The sequence below is a fragment of the Ceratotherium simum genome, chromosome 26 (assembly GCF_057802395.1).
Source record: "Ceratotherium simum simum isolate JZ-2026a chromosome 26, ASM5780239v1, whole genome shotgun sequence".
Classification (NCBI taxonomy): Eukaryota; Metazoa; Chordata; class Mammalia; order Perissodactyla; family Rhinocerotidae; genus Ceratotherium; species Ceratotherium simum.
The window spans coordinates 3,536,244-3,556,913 of record NC_141925.1 but is presented as its reverse complement, the minus strand read 5'-3'; the positions used below and the strand labels follow the sequence as shown (position 1 = coordinate 3,556,913).

Sequence of the window (20,670 nt, the reverse complement as noted above, 5' to 3'; positions counted from 1 at the left end):
TGCATAACTTAAGATGCAATTATGAAGCAAAACCATAGTAAGAACTATGGCTGATATATGGGAAAGATGGGTGATTAAAAAAAAAAGCAAAAGAACATACCCAGTGTGTTTTGACACATTTGCCTTACTTGGTGGCCCCTGTAGGCAGTGGTGTTTTTAATTCCTGCTTACTAGTCAAAAATGGCCTGGTTAGGACCGCTAATGCCATCCGTTGGCTGACCACTATGCTGCAGCTTGAGCATAGTCATGTTTATGCTGATACAAAGTTTCATGATTGTAGAAAGAGCTGCTGCCCCACTAGATGCTTTGGCATACCAAGAAATATGAATGTTCTTGCCTTCAAAGAGTTTAATACTGAGAAATATTAGCCTGTTCCTGCCCTAATTTGATAAGATAAGTTATACATTAAGAAAAAGTTAATAGTAGAAGAAATGCCACAAGCTGGCTTATAACAGCAGTTTTAAATGAGCAGCATAGAATATAAATGCTCTGAATTCATCGTAGGAAGAGATTATCGTGAACTGCGGGGAACGGGGAGGCCTGATGGAAGAGAGGGCTTCACGATGGGTCCTGAAGCATTCAGGTAGAAAGAAGGGATGTGGTTGCAGGTAGAGGAAGGAGCATGAGCACTGGTGTGTGTGTGTGTGTATGTGTGTGGTGTCAGATTCAAACTATCAGTGCTTCCCATTTTGTGTGACCCCAAACCGCCAAATAGATTAACACTACGACATTGTAGCCTGACACTGAGGTTTGTGGTTTTTCCCATAGGGTATAGGGGGAAACATGAAGACAGATACTGTGCAGATAGTGTGTTTGTATCTGGTTCAGGCAGATTTATTGCACTATTGGTTTATTTTTAAAGTCCTTGTAGAAAGTTCAGTTAGCTTGAAATCAGATGTACTCTTAATAGTGCTGTTGATTAATCTTGGAATTATGATGGAAAGTCTTAAAGTCCTGGTTGGAAATATGGATTGCTTATTTTTTCCCTTTTCCTGACTGTGAGGACTTAGATTACTCTCATCATAGACAATATATTAAATCCTTTGAAAAGTATTCTGAGTATTAAGTGGGGAAAAGACAAAAGGAATAGGAAAAATAAAACATGGGAAAATTGTGTTTAATCTTGGAGTGAAGAAGGCCTTTACAAACAAGAGACTAATTTCCTTAACATATAAAGAGCTCTTACAAATCCATGAGAAAACGATGGAAAATGTAGTAGAAAAATGATCAGAGGATATCAACAGTCCATTAACAAAAAGGGAAATAGAAAATATTTTAAAATATCGATAGATGCTCCATCTTGCTCATAATAAGATAAATATAAATGAACACTACAGTAAAATTTTTACCTGATCAATAGGCAAAGATCCAAAAGTTTCATAACAGCACTGTCTTGGTCTTGGCAGGAGTGTTGGGTGATCCACACTCTCTTATGTTGCTGATGGGAATGTAAACTGATACAGTTTCTCTTGAGGGTGACTTGACAGCATCAACTAAAATTTAAACTGGACATAACCTTAGACTGGGTGATTCCACTTCTAGATGTACATTAGGATGTATACTCGTGGGTAAATGAAATGACTTAAGAACAAGAATATTCCTTAGAGTACTGTTTTTTACTTTGAAACGTTTTATTTTGAAATAATTTCATTCTTTACAGAGATGTTACAAAAATAGTACACAAGGTTCCCTTCCCCTTTACCTGATTTCCCCTCCTATTAATATCTTACATAACCATGGTACAAATTTTTTTTTTTTTTAATTTATTTTTTTCCCCAAATCCCCAGTAGATAGTTGTATGTCATAGCTGCACATCCTTCTACTTGCTGTATGTGGGATGCGGCCTCAGCATGGCCGAACAAGCGGTGTGCCAGTGCGCGCCCGAGATCCGAACCCGGGCCTCCAGCAGCGGAGCGCGCGCACTTAACCGCCAAGCCACGGGGCCGGCCTATGGTACAATTATTGAAAACTGAAATAACGTTGATACAGTACTGTTAAGTATTCTGCCAATCTTATTTGAGTTTAGCCAGTTTCCCATTGATGTTCTTTTTCTGGTCCAGGACCCTACACTGCACGCAGTTGTGTCTCCTCCATTCAGTGATGACTCCTCAGTCTGTGTTTGTCTTTCAGGACCTTGAAGCTTTTGAAGAGTACTGACCAGTTATTTTATATGATGTCCTTTAATTAAAGTTTGTCTGACGTTTTCTTATGATTAGGTTGAGATGCATTTTTGGCAAGAATACAACAGAAGGAGGCCCTGCCCTCTCACTGCACCAGGAGTTGCAGGATGTTGACATGTCTCATTCTTGAGGATGGTGACTGTGGTCACTTAGTTAAAGGGTATCTGCCACTTTCTCCATGGTGAACTACTCTTTTTCTCTTTAAAATCAATAAGTATCTTATAGGGGATACTTTGAGATTATGCAAATATTCTGTTTCTGGTGGACGTTTAAACGTCCATCAACGATTTATACCTGTCACAATTATTTTTGTGCTTGCCTGATGGTGATTGTCTATTTCCATCATTCTTTATACATTTGTAAACTGTAATTCTACTGTAAGGAAGAAGTCCTTCTTTCTCCCCACTTATTTATTATTTATTTAAGTAGGGACTAATAGATACTTATTTTATTCACTGGTTTACAGTCTGTTACTGTCATTATTACAATACAGTCAATTGCTCAGCAATTACAATACAATCTTATTGCTCAGATTGTCCTAGATTTTACCATTGGGAGCACTTTCCGGTTGGAGCCTGTACTCTTGGTGCCCCCATCCTTTCTGAGTCCGTCATCGCTGTCTGGCACCACAAGGAATCCAGGCTCATCTTGTAACTTCTCCAGCAGCCCTGGTTCCTTTCATTGGAGAATGATGTTTAGAAACCAAGGTCTAGGTGCCAAGGAGGGGGACCACCCACCCCAGTTTGCCCAGGACAAAGGTGTCCCCTGGAACGTGGGACTTTCAAGTGGACAGTTCCGGGATGGTCACCCTCCCTGGTGCCAGGTGTGCTCAGTGCTCCTGCAGTGTCATTGCTTCTAGGCTTGTCAGCGGACAGTGTGTACTCACGCACACATATTCACACCTCGATATTTGTTTTTGCGCGTTCGATCTGTATAGATCTGAAAAATCTCTAGTTCACACTGATGCCTCCGATTCCAGTGCAGCACCACAGGGTTCATCCTGCCTCGCACTTTCCTTATTTGTAACTCCTTTCTCCTAACTCACGATTCACAGTGTACTTACTTGCTTGATCTTAGGTATACATAAAGCGGTGTCAGAATTGCTCACAATTCTGCTACAATAATTGTATGCAGTTCTTTTGGAGGTTAGCTTTACAATATACAGTCAAAAGACCGTTTTCTGAAGTTAGGTTAGTTCTTGTCATCTTTCAGGTGCTCATGTTGTTTGTGATACAGTTATGCACATTAGTTGCTGTTTGTATTTCATTTTACATTTCTGACACACCCTGGTTTCTCTTAATTATTTACTTTTTGGGTATGTGAAATGTTACCACGGTTCTCAGAGTCAGATATGCAAAAAGGTGTACTCAGAAATGTCACATTCCCCTCAATTCTGCCACCCCATTCCCAAGCCCTGATTATTTCCACTGTTCCCACATACTTGTTACGGGTTGAATTGTGTCCTCCAAAAGATGTTGAAATCCTAACCCACAGCACCCATGATATGACCTTATTTGGAAATAGGGTCTTTGCAGATGATCAAGTTAAGGTGAGGACATTAGAGTGGACCCTAATCCAGTATGAGTAGGTCCTTATAAAAGGGGAAATTTGGACACAGAGACAGACCCGAACAGAGGGAAGACGTGAAGACACAGGGAGAAAACAGTCGTATACAAGCCAAGGAACACCTGAGGCTGCAGAAGCTGGGAGAGAGGAATAGAACAGATTCTCCCTCACAGCCTCAAAAGGAACTAGCCCTCCTGACACTTTGTTCTTGGACTTCTAGCCTCCAGAACCATGAGATGCTACATTTTTGTTGTTTAAGCAGCCCAGTCTGTGGTGCTTGGCCATGACAGCCCCAGGAAACTAACACACACCCCTTGTAGGCAACCAATTTCTTATGGTTTGAATTGTGTGCCCCGAAAAGATAGGTCTGAGTCCTAACTCCCGGTACCTGTGAATGTGACTTATTTGGAAATAGAGCCTTGCAGACGTAATAAGTTAAGATGAGGTCATGTTGGATTAGAGTGAGTCCCAAATCCAGTATAACTGGTGTCTTAAAAGAAGAGGGAAATTTGGACACAGAGGAGACGCACACGCGGAAGAGAAGGCGGTGTGATGACAGAGGCCTAGATTGGAGTGAGGCAGCTACAAGCCAAGGAACACCAAGGATTGCTGGCAACACCAGAAGCCAGGAGGGAGGCTTGGACAGACTCCCTCAGAGCCTCCAGAAGGAACCAGCCCTGCCAACACCTTGATTTTGGACTTCTGGCCCTCACAACTGTGAGAGAGTAAATTTCTGTTGTTTGCAGCCACCCCATTTGTGGTCCTTTGTTATAGTAGCCCTAGGAAACGAATACACAATCTTATTAGTTTCTGGTTTATACTTCCTGTGTTTCTTTTGCACAAATGAGTGGAAACATGGATATTTTCCTGTACCCCCCGTTTTTCTTCATGAAGGTATCATGCAGTAGATAACTCTTTAGCACTTTGGAGCATTATTTTTAACAGCACAACGGCACTGGAAGCAGTTTAAACATCCATCAGTTGAGCACTAGTTAAATACTTAGCCATTACAGTGGAATATTATGAGTTTGTTAGAATAAGCAGCTCTGTATGTGCTAATGTGGAATGATCTCTAAGATGTGGTTTTTTTTTTTAATTTATTTTTTTGTTTATTGTGGTAACTGGTTTATAACATTGTATGAATTTCAGGTGTACATCGTTATATTTCTATTTCTGCATGGATTACATCATGTTCTCATGTTTACCGGCCAAATACTAATCACAGTCCATCACCACACACGTGTGCCTAATTATCCCTTTCGCCCCCTCCCCCCTTCCCCTCTGGTAACCACCAGTCCAATCTCTATGTGTTTGTTTGTTGTTGTTATTATCTACTACTTAATGAGTGAGATCATATGGTATTTGACCTTCTCCCTCTGACTTATTTCACTTTGCATAATGCCCTCAGTGTCCATCCATGTTGTCACAAATGGCTGGATTTCATTGTTTCTTATGGCTGAATAGTATTCCATTGTGTATATATACCACATAAGATGTGTTCTTGATTAAAATACTTATACATGGAAGACTGGAAATAAAAAAGTATGCTGGCCATAAATCAGATGCCCCCCATCCCGCCCCACATCTGGGGGCAGGTTTAGAAAAGGTAGTTTATGGGGGTCTTAAAATACTGAGAGCTGTTAGCCTCTGAGTTTTTCGATTCGCATGATTTCCGGTTTTCTTTGGGGTAGGGATGGTTTCTAGCTGAGCGAAGCAATGAGGGGATGCACCCTGTTCTTTTCTGAGGGCTCAAAAGACACATGGCAAGGAAAGGACTCTGTCAGCAGAACAAGGGTGGGACAGGAAGTGAGGACAGACGATCACTTCAGTACATTCTGCTGCTTTTGTGCAAATAGAGTGGATCAAGAATACTTTACTCCAAATAAAATTCACCAGTGAGGAAGACCAGCATCTCTTCTTGAGGGTGTGATGTGTTATCTGATGTTTTGGGGGCGTGTGAACAGGAACTTACGAAGCGCTCCCTCTGTGCCAAGATTGAGCTTGATGGTGTAGGGAGAGAGGGGCAGAGACACCCCAGTGTTTGTGACCATACAGGTGGGGGTGCGAGGGGCATGAGGGGCGTCAGCAAACCTGCTGGGGTGGGGCCAAAGGAAGTATGATTCTGGACATTTAGGGGGCTGTTTGGTGGAGGGCCTGGAGTACCAGCCAAAGGAAGCATTTAGAGTTGATGAGGTTGTATTCAGGAGTAAGTCCTCTGAAATCGGGGAAACAACAAGATGGAATTGGTGTCGGAAGATTAATGTGTAGAAATTTAAAGGACGGATCAGAGGAAACAGCGCTGCAGCAAGGAGACCAGCTCAAAGGTGCGCGAGGACAAGGGACTGGACAGAAGAGTGGAGGGAGACCCTCGTGGCTGGAGGTGGGTCAGGGACCATGATAAGTGCTACCTGCATGTCACTGCTGGAAGAGGACTCTGAAAGACCACACCCCTGTCCTTTCCTGTGGCTGGGGAGTAGGGAGTGGTTGCTGAGTGAAACATGGTAAGAGGAATATTAGATGTGAGAACTTCTTAAATGCTGTCCATGTTTGTGGAGTCTGCTCGCATGGAGACGTGGTCAAGAACACTGCCGATCTGTGATTACTGGGCTTTCTACTCATCTCTCTTCTGGAGGAACTCCTTCATCGCTCCTAAATCTAGTGGCCAAACGCTTATACTCCTGTCAGTAGTGTACGATCACTCCATGATGATCTGGAGTCATCATGTTCCATGTAGAGCTTAATCCGTCCTGAGGCTGAACTCGGGTATTACCACCCTCAAACATCTCTCCTTATTCCGGTCTCACTGGTGTCCTCCCTAAAGCCCAGCAGTACTTTAAAGCAGAGGGTCCCCAACTTTTGTGGGGAACCTGCTTATGTCTCTGAATGTGTCTGTGAGCGCTCTCCCTGGGTGGGGAGGCAGTGTGGGAGCTCACCCACAGTCTGTTGGTCAAGTTCCCTCCCACGGTCACTCTCTGCCTGGGGTGGGAGGCTGGCTGGGAGCACAGGGACTTCAGCACCCCTAGCCTGATGCAGACTATTTGTTAAACCCCTTAACCAAATGTCATTGAATTCCAGAAGAAATATCCCAGGTTTTGTTTTTTTGTTTTTAGTTGTATGGATAAAGTGAACAGTGCAATTAGGTCCAGAGAATTAAACATTTAGACTTTTTGGAAATTGAATATTTTCTGAATCGGGTAGATGTTTTTCAGATATTCTCCATAGAAGTAAAGGCTAATATCATCTTATTTATAAATCCAGAAATAAGCTTAAAGAAATGGCAATTTTCTATACCTTGTAGGAATGTGAAGTCAATATGTTGATTTTTAAAACCTTCAAGTTATTTCTGGACATTCTAGATCATTCCTTTCTGTCCGTTCCACATGTGTAATACTTAACAGGCAGGTGCAGCTCATTAATGTCTAGACTTTCACACGGAGTGTCTTGCATGTCTGACCTGTATCCTTGAAAGCATCAGGCATGAAGCAGCTACTGACCGACACCAGTCCCCAGGTTGGTGGTCTTGGAGTTGGGTGAGTGGCGCTGTCCTGAGGGCCTGCTAGTAAGGATTGCTTCCTGCTGGTTAGAGTGGAGGTTTCTGCATGTGTTTCTGCAGCGTCTGAAGGCAGAGGATGCATCTGTCAATCACACCAGGCTGGGGACAGTAGTGTCTCATGGTTAGGTTTCCCTTCTGCCCTTGCAGTGGTTCCTAGGTCCACTGTGCTGAGAGGAGGTAACAGAAAACCAACATGAGAGACAGTGTGAGGCCCTTTCTTGGTTACAGGGTAGAGAGATCATTCACTTGTTTTCAGTTTTTAAATACACTAATTTTTAAAAACACTTTGACAGTTTTGGACAAAAAAGGAAAAGAAAAGAATCAACAAAGATTCTTTAGAAGATGAGGAGGGGGCGGGCCCTGTGGCCCAGTGGCTAAAGTTCTGTGCACTCTGCTTCGCTGGCCTAGGTTTGCGGATTTGGGTCCCAGACGTGGACCTACTCTGCTCATCAGCCATGCTGTGGAGGTACCTCCCATACGAAACAGAGGAGGGTTGGCACGAATGTTAGCTCAGGGCTGATCTTCCTCAAGCAAAAAAAAAAAAAAAAAGAGCAAGATTGCCAACAGATATTAGCTCAGGGTGAATCTTCCTCACCAAAAAAAAAAAGATGATGATGAGACTATTTCAGAATATTAACGTTTAAAAATTTGGATCCCTTTTACAGGGTATTTTTTCTCCGTCTTTCATGACAGTTACACAGTAAGGAAGGCTGGTCTAGCATTATTCAGGCTCCTATAGGGGCTTGAGCATCGAGGCATGTTTTGAGTTTGGGGGGGTTTGTACAAGATCTTACCAGGGAACATACATGGGAAGTGGTGTCAGAAGCCCCTGCCCGCCTCCCACAGCTCCGCCCCTGAGTTCTCGTACTTTCTTGGTATTTGACCTAGTGAGGATTTGTTACCAAAACTTCATGCTGAAACATTAGCCTGCTGCACAGTGTTCAGTCACTTCTGATTTCTTCTGGGTAACACTGGGTCTTTTGAGCAACAGCCTGCCTTAGAGAATTCCAGGGTGGTGTCTGTGAGACTGACCGTTAGTGAAAAAATTAGGATATTCTGTTTCTGATGTCCTATTCACTCTCGTTCTTTCTGCTTGTTTGTCTTTTCAGGAAAACCAGTTCTGTGTCCTTGGAGGAGCCCTGCACAGTTCAGGAGCCCCAGACTCAACCTGGCTTCGAGCTTCCACGTTGGACGGCTGTTCAGCTCACAAGCTGCTGAGGACCGGGAGGAGGAGCCCCTGCACTCCATCATTAGCAGCACAGAGACCGTGCAGGGTGCTGTATTCAGCCACTTTGGGGTCTGGGAAATCTTAGCTCGTTGCTGGCTCATGGGGGGCAGTTTTTGAGGTAGAAGCAGTGATTGATAGAGCCACCCACTTGGTTCAAACGAAGGAAGGTTTTGGTTGGAGGGAGGGTCCCCCAAAACAATGCATCCTCCGTTTCCGTCTTCACGAGGAACTTCTGACCTCCATTGTGGTGTTTCATGCTCCCTCTGGTGGTCACCCGAGAGTTTGCTACGGGGCACCTTCTCAGTGGTGATTCATGGCACATCTGCTAATAATCATGGAGCGGGATGTAAACTCAGTATTGGCCCTGGCACTGCAGGACTGCTTTGTGAAGTTGTCCTTTCGTTCCTAAGAACTACAGAGAAGCAGTCTTCGGAGCCAGTCCTGAAGTGGGTCTGTTTCTGGCTTTCAAATGAGACAACAGAACCTTTGGTGTTGAGGTTAAGAAGAGAAGTGAGGTTTTCTTGTTATTTTTCTTTCTGAGTAATTAATTTGGAAACCACTGTTTGGAAGAATAGAATCCAGGGTCTGGTTATTGAAGCCCCGGTTCTCACGACCAGACACTTTGGGACCTGCCAACCTCCACAGTCCTTCAAGGCACCCCAGACCCAAGACGTGCAGGCCTCAGCAGTGGGAGGTAGGGGAGGTTCCCCTTCACCCTTTCTGTGGAGAGAGAGGGGACCCACTTGGTTTGTTCTGCCCCTGTGACCTCCTGCCTGAGGGCCCCAGAGACTTGGTTTCTTTCTTTCTTTTTTGTTCACTCTTGGAAAATGTTTAAAACTCATTACCTTAAACATTCTTCTGAATGTTCCATAGCGTATTCTTCCACGAAAATAGAAATGAAACTTTATTGGTGTGTCTGTGATTCATTACTAGGTTCCGTTTCCAAACATGAATTCCAGGCTGAGACAAAGAAGCTTCTGGACATTGTTGCCTGTTCCTTGTACTCAGAAAAAGAGGTGCGGTACCTGTTAATCACTCCCAGCATTAGCAAGGTTTCTTTTGGCAAAACTATTTTTATACTATTCTGGGGAAATGCCAGATAGTATATTAGCTGTGAGAATGCATTAAGTTTGGATAAGTCCCAATCCTAGCTACCAGCGAGAGTATTTTTACCAAAATTTGTTTGGGTTTCATGGACAAATATATCCAGATGATTCTTTGAGCCAGATTGACTCTGGGAATTAATGAATTTTGCTGTAATTTAAAAGTCCCCCAGGTATTGGCATGGGGGCCCTCTGAGATCTATTTCTGTGCTGTTGTCAATATATTTCTTGAGGCCCTATGTTTACTCACCTTGTCACCTGGCCCCGTCACCTGGCATAACCACTCAGGGTCTAGTGGGGGCGCTGGGGCTGGAGGAGGAAGATCGCCTGGCCCTGTGTGGAGGAGAGCGGGTAGAAGCTACCAGGGACCTTTTTGAGGAGATTAAAACTCATCTAGGGGTGACAGACCATGGAAAAAGTAGAGTACAAATAGGCCATCATCGTTTCCGTGCTCATTATTGCTAGAATGCAAAGAAGAATTTTGAAGAAGGGCAAAGCACAAAATTCCAGAGTTAAAGGGACTTTTCAGGAAATATTTCCAGGTCTTGTGCTGTTAAATACCATACTAGGTGTCCCTGTGACGTCCAGCTTCTGTTCTGTTGGAGTCAGATCGCCCCACCCCTTCCCCTCACCTGTGTGCTGCATCTCACTGTGAGTAGAAGGTCTCTTTGAGGTAACAGTGCTTTTCAGACACTGGTTGGTAATTGGGCCTGTGGCCGTATTTTCTTCTGAACGTGTAGGTCTGGTCTTGGATAATCCCCACTAGATTAAAGGAAGCCAGAGAACCTTTCTTCATGGAGTAGGAGAAACAGATGTTTGAGGGGTCTTTTGTCATCTCTGGGCAAGAGTTGGGAAAGAAGTGGTCTCTCAGAGAGTTCTTAAAGTTTGAGTTAACAGATTGACACTTAAGTTCAGGCTTGATTTTCATGAAGGAGCAGTGGAGTCTACTCCATAAAGCTGTGTCAGGGAGAAGCGATCCGCTTTTAATCATTTTGTGACCTGCCTTGGAGAGACTACCTTTGAATAAAGCAGAAAGTCTTTGTGGTTAAAAAACTGAATATTCTGTGGCGCTTTCCCCCCCACTTCTTTTTCTTTTTGTGAGAAAGATCAGCCCTGAGCTAATGTCCATGCCAATTCTCCTCTTTTTGCTGACTAAGACTGGCCCTAGGCTAACATCCATGCCCATCTTCCTCTACTTTATATGGGACGCCGCCACAGCATGGCCTGACGAGCGGTGCATCCGTGTGCACCCGGGATCCGAACCCCGGGCCGCCGGTAGCGGAGTGCGCGCACTTAACTGCTACGCCACGGGGCTGGCCCCTTCCCCCCGACTTTTAACAGTTGCTGCAAATGCTGCTAACCAAATAGATCCTTCAGTTAACATCTTATATCCATTCCTGTAGGTGTTTATACGGGAGCTAATCTCCAACGCTAGCGATGCCTTGGAAAAACTGCGTCACAAGCTGGTGTCTGAAGGCCAAACGCTGTCAGAAATGGAGATTCACTTGCAGACTGACTCGGAGAAAGGCACCATCACGATCCAGGTACCTCCTCCTAAGTGTCCTGACGTGTGGCACGCCTCCTTGCCTCTTGTGCTGGTGCCAGCGCTAGTCGCAGAGGTGACTGGGAAAGGCCTGTAGGCAGCAGCCCTCTTCACACACTGGGACAGAGGAGAATGATCTGCCTTTTTGTTATGTCTCTAGGCCCCAGGTGATGTGCTGACCATCTTTACTGTTACAGTAACTCTTTTTCTTTCTTGTTGTAATTTACTGTAAAAATAACACTGATTCAATATAGAAAATTTGGAAAACACAGGTAAGTAGAAAAGAAGAAAATTTAAAATCACCCCATCATTCAAAGATACTGTTGACATTTTTTTCCTGAGGAAGGTTAGCCCTGAGGTAACATCCATTGCCAGTCTTCCTCTTTTTTTGCTTGAGGAGGATTAGCCCTGAGCTAACGTTGGTGCCAGTCTTCCTCCACTTTATATGTGGATCACCGTCACAGCATGGCTGACGAGTGGTGTAGGTCCACGCCCAGGATCTGAACCTGTGAACCCAGGCTGCCAAAGCAGAGCATGCGAACTTAACCACTATGCCACAGGGCTGGCCCCGTACTGTTGACATTTTAGCATATGTCCATTTAGGTTTTTGGTGTCTATGCATTTATGTACGTATCTAAACATATTTTTAACTGTACTTTTCCCTTTGTTATGTATAATTCCCCATGTTATTAAATGTCCTGTGGTGCTTTTTTTTTTTTTTTTTTTTGGTGAGGAAGATTAGCCCTAAGCTAACATCTGTTGCCAATCCTCTTGTTGCTGAGGAAGATTGGCCCTGGGCTAACATCTGTGCCCATCTTCCTCTACTTTATATGTGGGACGCCTGCCACAGCATGGCTTGATAAGCAGTGAGTAGGTCTGTGCCTGGGATCTGAACCTGTCAACCCCAGGCTGCCAAAGCGGAGCACACAAACTTAATCACTACACCACCAGGCCCGCCGCCTGTGGTACTATTTTTAATCTCATCCCACTGTTTGGGTTAACAGTCTTGCCTTAGAGAAAGCAGTACTTTTGGTTGCTATTGTAATCTTTTGAAAATTTTAAGGTCAAAAAGTTAGAAAGGCAAAAGGAGATTAATGAGGCAGCGGCCCCGAGAGACATTATGTTCCCGAGACAACTGCTTCAGGGCCTATCGTCCCAGGGACATGAGTAGAATTTTGGGGTGTGCGTCTCTGTGGAAGAGGAAGAAGCGCCTCAGTGGGCTCTGAGGGCATTTTTCCTTTGGGCTTCCTGCCTCTACCAAGTAAGCTGGTTCACTGCTCAAGACTTTGCTATAGGGTGTCTCTTGTGCTCTCTGTTCATTCATTCTCTCTGGTCTGGGTGTGTGTGTGCCTTTCTTTGTTGCTGTTGTTGTTTTAATAAGCTTTACTAAAGTATGATTTACATACAACAAAATTCACCAAGTTCAGGTGTACAATTTCAATGAGTTTTAACCAATGTGCACATTCATGTAACCACCTATACTATCATGATGTCATCACCCCCAGTGTTCCCTCCCCCCTTACCAGCCCCTAGCAACCACTGATCTGTTTTCTGTCATTATGGTTTTGTATTTTCTAGAATTTCATATGAACAGAATTGCATGGTTGATAGTCTTCTGAGTCTGACTTCTTTCACTTAACATAATGCTTCTGAGATTCATCCGTGGTGCTCTGTGTATCTGTAGTTTGTTCCTTTTTATCACTGAAAAGAATTCTGTTGGGTGGATGTATCACAATTTGTGTATCCATTCATGAGTTGATGAGCATTTGGATTGTTTTCAGTTTGGGGATGTTCAGAATAAAGCTGCTGTGAGCATTTGAATTGAAGTCTTTGTGTGGACGTATGTGTTTGTTTTTCTTGAGGAAATACCTAGGAGTGGGATTGCTGGGTCATAAGGTGAGTGTCTATTTAACTTTATAAGAAAACTGTCAAACTTTTCCAAAGTGGGTGTCCCATTTTGCACTCCTTTTAGCAGCATACGAGAATTCCAGTTGCTGCACATCCTTAGCAACACTTGTTATTGTCAGTCTTTTTAATTTTAGCCATTGTAGCGGGTGAGCAGTGAATCTTGTTGTGGTTTGAATTTGCATTTCCCTAATGATTAATGGTATTGAACATCTTTTCACGTGTGGTGTTTTTTTTTTTTTTTTTGCCATTTATATATCTTCTTTGTGAAATGTCCAGAGTTTTTACCCATTTTTAATCAGGTTCTTTGTTTTTTTATTGAGTTCTAAGAGTTCTTTATATATTCTAGATATAAGTCCTATATCAAATATATGTTTTGTAAATATTTTCTCCCAGTCTGTAGCTTGCTTTTTTTTTTGGTGAGGAAGATTAGCCCTGAGCTAACATCTGTGCCCATCTTCCTCTATTTTATGTGTGGGATGCCGCCACACATGGCTTGATCAGTGGTGCATAGGTCTACGCCCGGGATTTGAGCCTGTGAACCCCTGGCCACTGAAGCGGAGTGCGCGAACTTAACCACTATGCCACCAGGCCTGCCCCTGTGGCTTGCCTTTTGATTTTCTTGGTGGTGGCTTTTGAAAAGCAGAAGTTTTTAATTTTAATGAAGTCCAGTTTATCACTTTTTTCTTTTATGCTTTGTCCTTTTAGTGACCTAAGAAATTTCTGTCTATTCCAAAGTCATAAAGATTTTCTCCTACATTTTCTTCTAAAAGTTTTATAGTCTTAGCTCTTACATTTAGGTGAGTAATTCAGTTTTGTGTCTGGTGTAAGGCAAGGTTGAGATTGTTTATTGCATGAGGCTCTCTGGATGTTTCAGCACATTTGTTTTTCCTTTCCTCACTGAATTATCTTGGAACCTTTGTCAAAAATCAAGTGACACTATCTGTGCCTCTCTATTTCTGGACTCTGTTTTGTCTCTTTGATCTGTGTGTCTGTCCTCTAGTGAGGCCTGGTTGATAGGACTAGAATTAGTCTTTTCTGATGACCCTGTGGGCCCTGCCTGGCAAGTGTAGTTGATGCCACTTGCACCCAGGGGCTGTCATCGCAGCTCCTCAGGTGCCAGTGCTTAGTGTGCCTCTCTCCTCAGGACACAGGCATCGGGATGACACAAGAAGAGTTGGTGTCCAACCTGGGAACAATCGCCAGGTCCGGGTCAAAGGTGAGTCCTCCACAGCCCCTTCCTCGGCTGCGAGGATCTCTCCTTGAAAGGCAGCTGTGACTGGAGAGAGTAGGTTCCAGCACACTCTGGATGCCAGCTTCATTCAATAGGAATGTTCTCAGGTGCAAGCTCTGTGTTGGCACTGTGGGAAGGCTGTATGACATGACTTCATTATATCATCACAGGGACCTCTGAGGTAGTTTCTGTTATTTTATAGATGAAGAGCCTGACATGAGTACCTCATCCATATCTAGAAATTGGCTGACCCTAGTTCAGAGCCCGTCAGTTGGAGTCTGGAATATGCCATTCTGCCTCCTGTCCATTCTGCCTCCATTCTCCTTGGAGAATATGCCATTCTCCAAGTCATTTCTCAGTGATTCCTTGAGCTGCATAGGTTTGAGGCAGAGAAGGTCAGCAGAGAAGAATGTCCTTCCTCCTTTCAGACAACATAATTCACAAGAATAAGCTTGGCCTGTGATGTCTGCAGGCTGGATGGTTCTTGTCACAACCCCTCTGTGGAGATGAAGCGGCCATGAGGGTTGGTTGCTGGTGTGACCTGAAGCCTATGGAGAGGAGATAAGCGTTGGTGGTCAGGTGTCCTCCTCCAGCGGCGTCTGTACCAGCCCAAGACTAAGGCCAATGGCCCTCGGCTGCCTTTGCCTCTGCTGGTGACCACCTGCTTTTTGTTTGGTTGTTTTTGTGGGCCTGAGTGGTGCCTAAAATGGCATTTGCACCAAGTGCTTGAAAATAGTCTACTTGTTGGTCTAAAGTGATTCACAGGAATTTCTACTTTCAAAAAACTGCTTTACCCTTAACTGTTATTTTTTTTCCCCACGTTACATTTTTAGTTGTATTTCTATCGAGAAAAGTCTGTGCTGTCTCATAGTGGCTGTTTGAATTTAAATTAATTAAATTTAAAATTTAGTTCCTCGGTTGCACTAGCCACAGTTCAAGTGCCAAATAGCCAAATGTGGTCAGCAGCTGTGGTGTTGAACCATATGGAACATTTCCATCATTGCAGAATGTTCTGTGGGACAGTGTTCATAGCGTTGAGTATGTGCATTTTACTTCATTTTTAATCTTAGGAGCTTTGATAATATGAGTTATAATAATTAAGTGCCTTGTAATCCTATACAAAAGCAGGTACTTGGTATGTCCCGTTTTCCTATGAAGCTTAGAATCTAGGAGACACACAGAAGTCACATTTAGGAGTCTTCTCCCTTCACCTGCTGAGCTTCACAGGCCGCCCCAGCCGAAAAGCTGTCGCTCCACTCCTTTCTGCAGGGTGGATGTGTGAACTCACTCAGGCTGTCGCTTCCCCACGCCTGGGTGTGTGACAGGCAGGGTTACGGGCTCGAGTCACATGTAGACCCAGTCTCACTGCTGCCCAGCTGGGGGTCTTCGGGCAAATCACTTCACCGCTCTTTGAAGTTCTCCGTGTGTAAAATGGGTGAAAAAGTACTTAGTGTGGTTGTCTTGAGGATTAATTGAGAACTTAGCTTGTGCTAGAGGAATGAACACAGGGAGTCACAAATGTCAGTTCTCTCTGGGGAAGAGGACACCTTCCCTCTGACCAGCCTTCGCCACCACAGGCCTTCCTGGATGCGCTGCAGAGCCAGGCCGAGGCCAGCAGCAAGATCATCGGCCAGTTCGGAGTGGGTTTCTACTCAGCTTTCATGGTGGCCGACAGAGTCGAGGTCTATTCCCGTTCGGTGGGCCCAGACAGCCGTGGTTACCAGTGGCTTTCAGACGGGTAAGTGAGAGCAGGGCCCCTACTTCACATACAGAGTGTGTCCCTGTGCCCTGGGGCCACCGCAGCCAAGTGTCAGAGTGGGATTCAGCTGAAGCATTACCACTTCTTTTGGAAAGTTAGCCTCTTCTCAGAAAATGCCTACAGGCTCCCCTGGGCTTTTTATGTGAAGCCTGTGAAGCCTGAACCTCACGCTCTAGGAAGCCAGTTACTCTTCTGCTCCCAATGGCCCTGCTGTCTCTGTAGGTCCCCTTTCGTTGGGTTCCAGTAGTTGTGCTCTGGAGTGTGGCCCGTCCCAGGCGGGGCTCTTTTGTCAATGGTTTGGCTTCAGGACCATCTGTTCACTGGGTGCCCCCTTGCACGGGGCAGCTTCCCTGGACTTTGTTCTGTGGAGTTCATTCCTGAGTTCTCCCGACCCTGAAGTTTCTGCCCCCACCTCCCCTGCCAGCTGGCCGAGGAGCTTCCTCTCAAAGACCTTGTTTTGTTCTCACCTGCCCTGGGGGCTGTGTCTCACCCTGCATCTTAGTTCTGGTCAGGTGGATGTTCCAGGAAAATCCTGAGACTGTATTTGAGGAGAATGGTCCCTTAGCCAAATTTAAGACCTTATTTCACTAGGCCCCAAAGCTTCATTTCTTTTTTTTCTTTTTGTGAGGAAGATCAGCCCTGAGCTAACATCCATGCTAATCCTCCTCTTTTTGCTGAGGAAGACCGGCTCTGAGCTAACATCTGTTGCCAATCCTCCTCCTTTTTCTCCCCAAAGCCCCAGTAGATAGTTGTATGTCATAGTTGCACATCCTTCTAGTTGCTGTATGTGGGACGCAGCCTCAGCATGGCCGGAGAAGCGGTCTGTCGGTGTGTGCCCGGGATCTGAACCTGGGCCGCCAGTAGCGGAGCGTGCACACTTAACTGCTAAGCCACGGGGCCGGCCCCAAAAAGCTTCATTTCTGAATCCTGCTTTCCCGGCCAAGTCTCCTGTCTGCCACTGCGGTTCTAGCAGCTCATGGGGAGAGGAGGCCTGGCTGGAGCACAGCTCATCTCCCTTGGTCAAAACTAAAGTTTCTCTTTTACTCCATGAGAGCAGTGCTCGGAATAAACTTGAGCTGAGATACCGACAAGGCCCCTGTTGGGGGTGCATCCTCTCCTCTTGTACTTCTGAAATGGTTTCTCTGCCCTTGTAAGGAGGAACCTGGCCCCTGCCAGAGGTTCAGAAACGCATGGAGTTAACACGGGAGTTAGGGGCGGTCTCTGTGCCTCTGCCTGTTTCCTCCCAGTATCTGGTGCAGCACCCTGGCCTGCTTTAGGGGAATAGAAAGGCTGAGAGGTTGTGCTTGTGAGCGGGAGGGGACAACCTGAGGGAGCAGGAGAGCCCTGACCCCACCGCAGTAGCCACTGTCCTTGATGGAGATTTGGTGGCCTGGGAGCTCGGCTGAGTTCAGAAATGGTGGCACTCTGGCTTCCCACTCTCTGCATTGGTTTGGGCTCTGCTTGTGAAAATCCCAAGGAACAGTGAATGCATCTGCCGTGTGGGGTCTGTCAGCAGCGATGTGTGGCACTGGCTTTCTTTTTCCCCTGCATCTTAGTTCTGGGGTGTTTGAAATCGCTGAAGCCTCAGGAGTTAGAACCGGAACCAAAATCATCATCCACCTCAAGTCAGAGAGCAGAGAGTTTGCCAGCGAGGCCCGGGTTCGAGGTGAGTGGAGCCTAGGCCTCTGGGGACTTTTGTGTGGTGGCACCGGATTAGGGAGGCTTCTCCTGCTGTCTGGGTGTGGGGGCATGTGGAGGATGCAGGGGCAGAGTGGGGGGGTGCTGGGCAGCTCCAGGACCGCAGGCTGGAATAGAGTGGGATGACCGGGGCTTCCTGGGGTTGGCTGCCCAGGTCCACCTAGCATAGAATCCCTGCTGACTCCGTGTGCGGCACCAGGTGGCGAGACTTGGCCTCCCGACTGCTGGCGTAGTCAGGCTGTGTTCTCTTTTCCTCTCTTGGGACGCTGCCCTGTCTTCAGTGCACTTGGTGCTTGTACACAGTCCTTTCCTCGTCCTGCCTATATTGTGAGATGTCGCTGGCTCACCTGCCTAGCCAGCCTGAGCCCAGGCTTCACCAGGACCCAGAGCGGGCACATCTATGTGGTGGTTTTCTCTGTCTTAGTAAGTGCATTCTCAGTCTTAGTAAGTGCTTATCAAAAGTGCTCTCCAGGGTTCACTGTTAGCTCATAAAACCTTATTTATGCCACTAAGAAGGCATGTGGTCTCACGGTGACCTGGGCCTCAAGACATCTGGTTCTGATGTGAGTTCTGCTCATTGTGTGCCAGACAGGCCGGTATCCCTGCTGTGCCCTGGCTTCCGACCTGTGACACAGGCACAGCACTGACGAGCCCTCCCTTAGTGTGCTGTGTCACCCCGCGTCAGCTTCCAGAACTTTCATTTCGAGAAGTTTCCTGTATTCATTGTTGTTTTTCTTTTATCTCTTCCAGATGTGGTAACAAAGTACAGTAACTTTGTCAGCTTCCCCTTGTACCTTAATGGAAGGCGCCTTAATACTTTGCAGGTGAGACCCTCAGCTGCCTGAAGGGCTCAGGCAGCCACGGAGACCAGTCTGTACATTTTGGGGCTGGACAGACAGAGGGGGGACTGGGCGATGCTGTCAAGATCCCAGCACAAGGTGTTCTTTGTGGAGAGGTGAGATCTGTGGGTACAGGCAGGGTCCACTTCTCTGCACCCCGTCCACATGCCCCAGGTGTAATTCACATACCATATAGTTCACCCTTTTACAGCATACAGTTCAGTAGTACTTAGTGTATTCACAGAGTCATGCAGCCATCACCACAGTCAATTCTAGAACATTTTCATCATTCCAAAAAGAAACCCTGCACCTGTTAGGAGTCACTCCCCAAACCCCTCCCCTCAGTCCCTGGCAACCACTCATCTACTTTTTGTCTCTATAGACTTGCCTGTTCTGGACATTTCATATAAATGGAATCATATACTATGTGGCCTTTTGTGTCTGGCTTTTTTTTTTTTTTTTTTTTTTTGTGTGAGGAAGATCAGCCCTGAGCTAACATCTGCCAATCCTCCTCTTTTCTCTGAGGAAGACTGGCCCTGGGCTAACATCCATGCCCATCTTCCTCCACTTTATGTGGGATGCCACCACAGCATGGCTTGACAAGCGGTGTGTCAGTGTGCGCCCGGGATCTGAACCGGCGAACCCCAGGCCACTGCAGCGGAGCGTGCGCACCCAACTGCTAGCGCCACTGGGCCAACCCCTGGCTTCTTATCATAATGTTTTTGAGGTTCATCCACATTGTAACATGTATCAGCGCTCCATTCCTTTTTATGGCTGAGTAATATTCCATCATACGGCTAAACCATGTTTCTTTATCCATTCACCTGTTGATGGTAGTGTTCATGGTCTGTACAGGCACATCCAGATCCTGCCTGCTGGTTGGCCCTTCCTGACATATGTACTGGGGAGGGGGCACTTGTTTCCAGAGCTTTTTGTGTATCTCTCTTTGTGGGGGGGCTCTCTCATTCATCCATTCTGAGACCTCCCACCCCTTAGCACTGGAGTGGGTGGGACTGGAGGTGGAGGGAGGGGCTTGCACCTGAGACCACTGCCCTGTCTGTCCCAAGAGGCCTCGAGTTGTCCTGAGAGCACAGTTAGCAGCACCCAGGTGCCATGAGCTCCACCAGCTCAGCTTCGCACAGTTGTTAGGAGGACGAATCTTAAACATAATATCCACCATTAATCTCCATTTCCAGGCCATCTGGATGATGGACCCCAAGGCTGTGGGCGAGTGGCAGCAAGAGGAGTTCTACCGCTACATTGCTCAGGCCCATGACAAGCCCCGCTACACCCTGCACTACAGGACAGACGCACCTCTCAACATCCGCAGCATCTTCTATGTGCCGGAAACGGTGAGCCCTGCCGCAGACCCAGTGGGCCCTCAGCGTGCTGGGGCTACAAGTGGCTTGTCCGCTGCTTCTTGGACAGGGGGCTTCCCCCATGGTGACAGCATTTTCCAGCAGCAGTGACAGTTCAGCACATATATCACAAAAATTAACTTGGTAGCATCAGAGAAAAAGAAAATCCTATGCCTCTGGATGGGTGAACACAGTTTTAAAGTGAGAGTGTTTTATGTGCCATCTCTTGGGGTGGAACAGAGACGTTTAGCTATGTGAGCCTGGGCTTTTGTGGACCAGGGTGCTGGTTCAGGGTACCTGCTGGGAGGGCCCCCAGAGCAGCCCACTGTGTCTCCTGTGTCTGCAGGCAGCATGTTCCCAAGCTGTGTGCTGGAACAGGGTTCTGCAGTGCTCAGATGAGTGGGTGCACTCTCCATACCTCTGCTGTCCTCTCAGACTTCCTGGCTCACAGGAGCACAGCAAAAGCTCTTCTGGATCCCACAACAGAGAAACCTGTTCCTGGCTTTATTTGGCTGGAGTCCTCTTAACGCCCCACATCTATTGATATGCATTTTGGAAAGAGCTATTCTAGACCCTCCCTGCTGAGTGTGCTCTGCAGACCAGCAGCACCAGCGTCTTTTGGAACTTGTTAGGAAAGCAGAATCTTGGGCCCCTGCCCCTGGACCTCCTGAATCAGAGTCTGCATCTTGACAAGATCTCCATGT

General features: G+C 46.1%; 1 protein-coding gene across 2 annotated transcripts in view; it reads left to right on the top strand.

Moving 5' to 3' along the window:
• TRAP1 (TNF receptor associated protein 1) overlaps window positions 1-20,670 on the top strand; it is a 59,319-nt gene that overhangs the window by 23,512 nt on the left and 15,137 nt on the right. For both annotated transcript variants that reach the window (XM_087449545.1, XM_014793491.2), the window contains exons 2-9: window positions 8,409-8,573; window positions 9,461-9,543; window positions 11,034-11,174; window positions 14,226-14,297; window positions 15,890-16,050; window positions 17,628-17,737; window positions 18,520-18,593; window positions 19,805-19,960. In XM_087449545.1, the coding sequence (XP_087305671.1) occupies window positions 8,409-8,573; window positions 9,461-9,543; window positions 11,034-11,174; window positions 14,226-14,297; window positions 15,890-16,050; window positions 17,628-17,737; window positions 18,520-18,593; window positions 19,805-19,960 (962 nt within the window). The remainder of the gene's footprint in view (window positions 1-8,408; window positions 8,574-9,460; window positions 9,544-11,033; window positions 11,175-14,225; window positions 14,298-15,889; window positions 16,051-17,627; window positions 17,738-18,519; window positions 18,594-19,804; window positions 19,961-20,670) is intronic.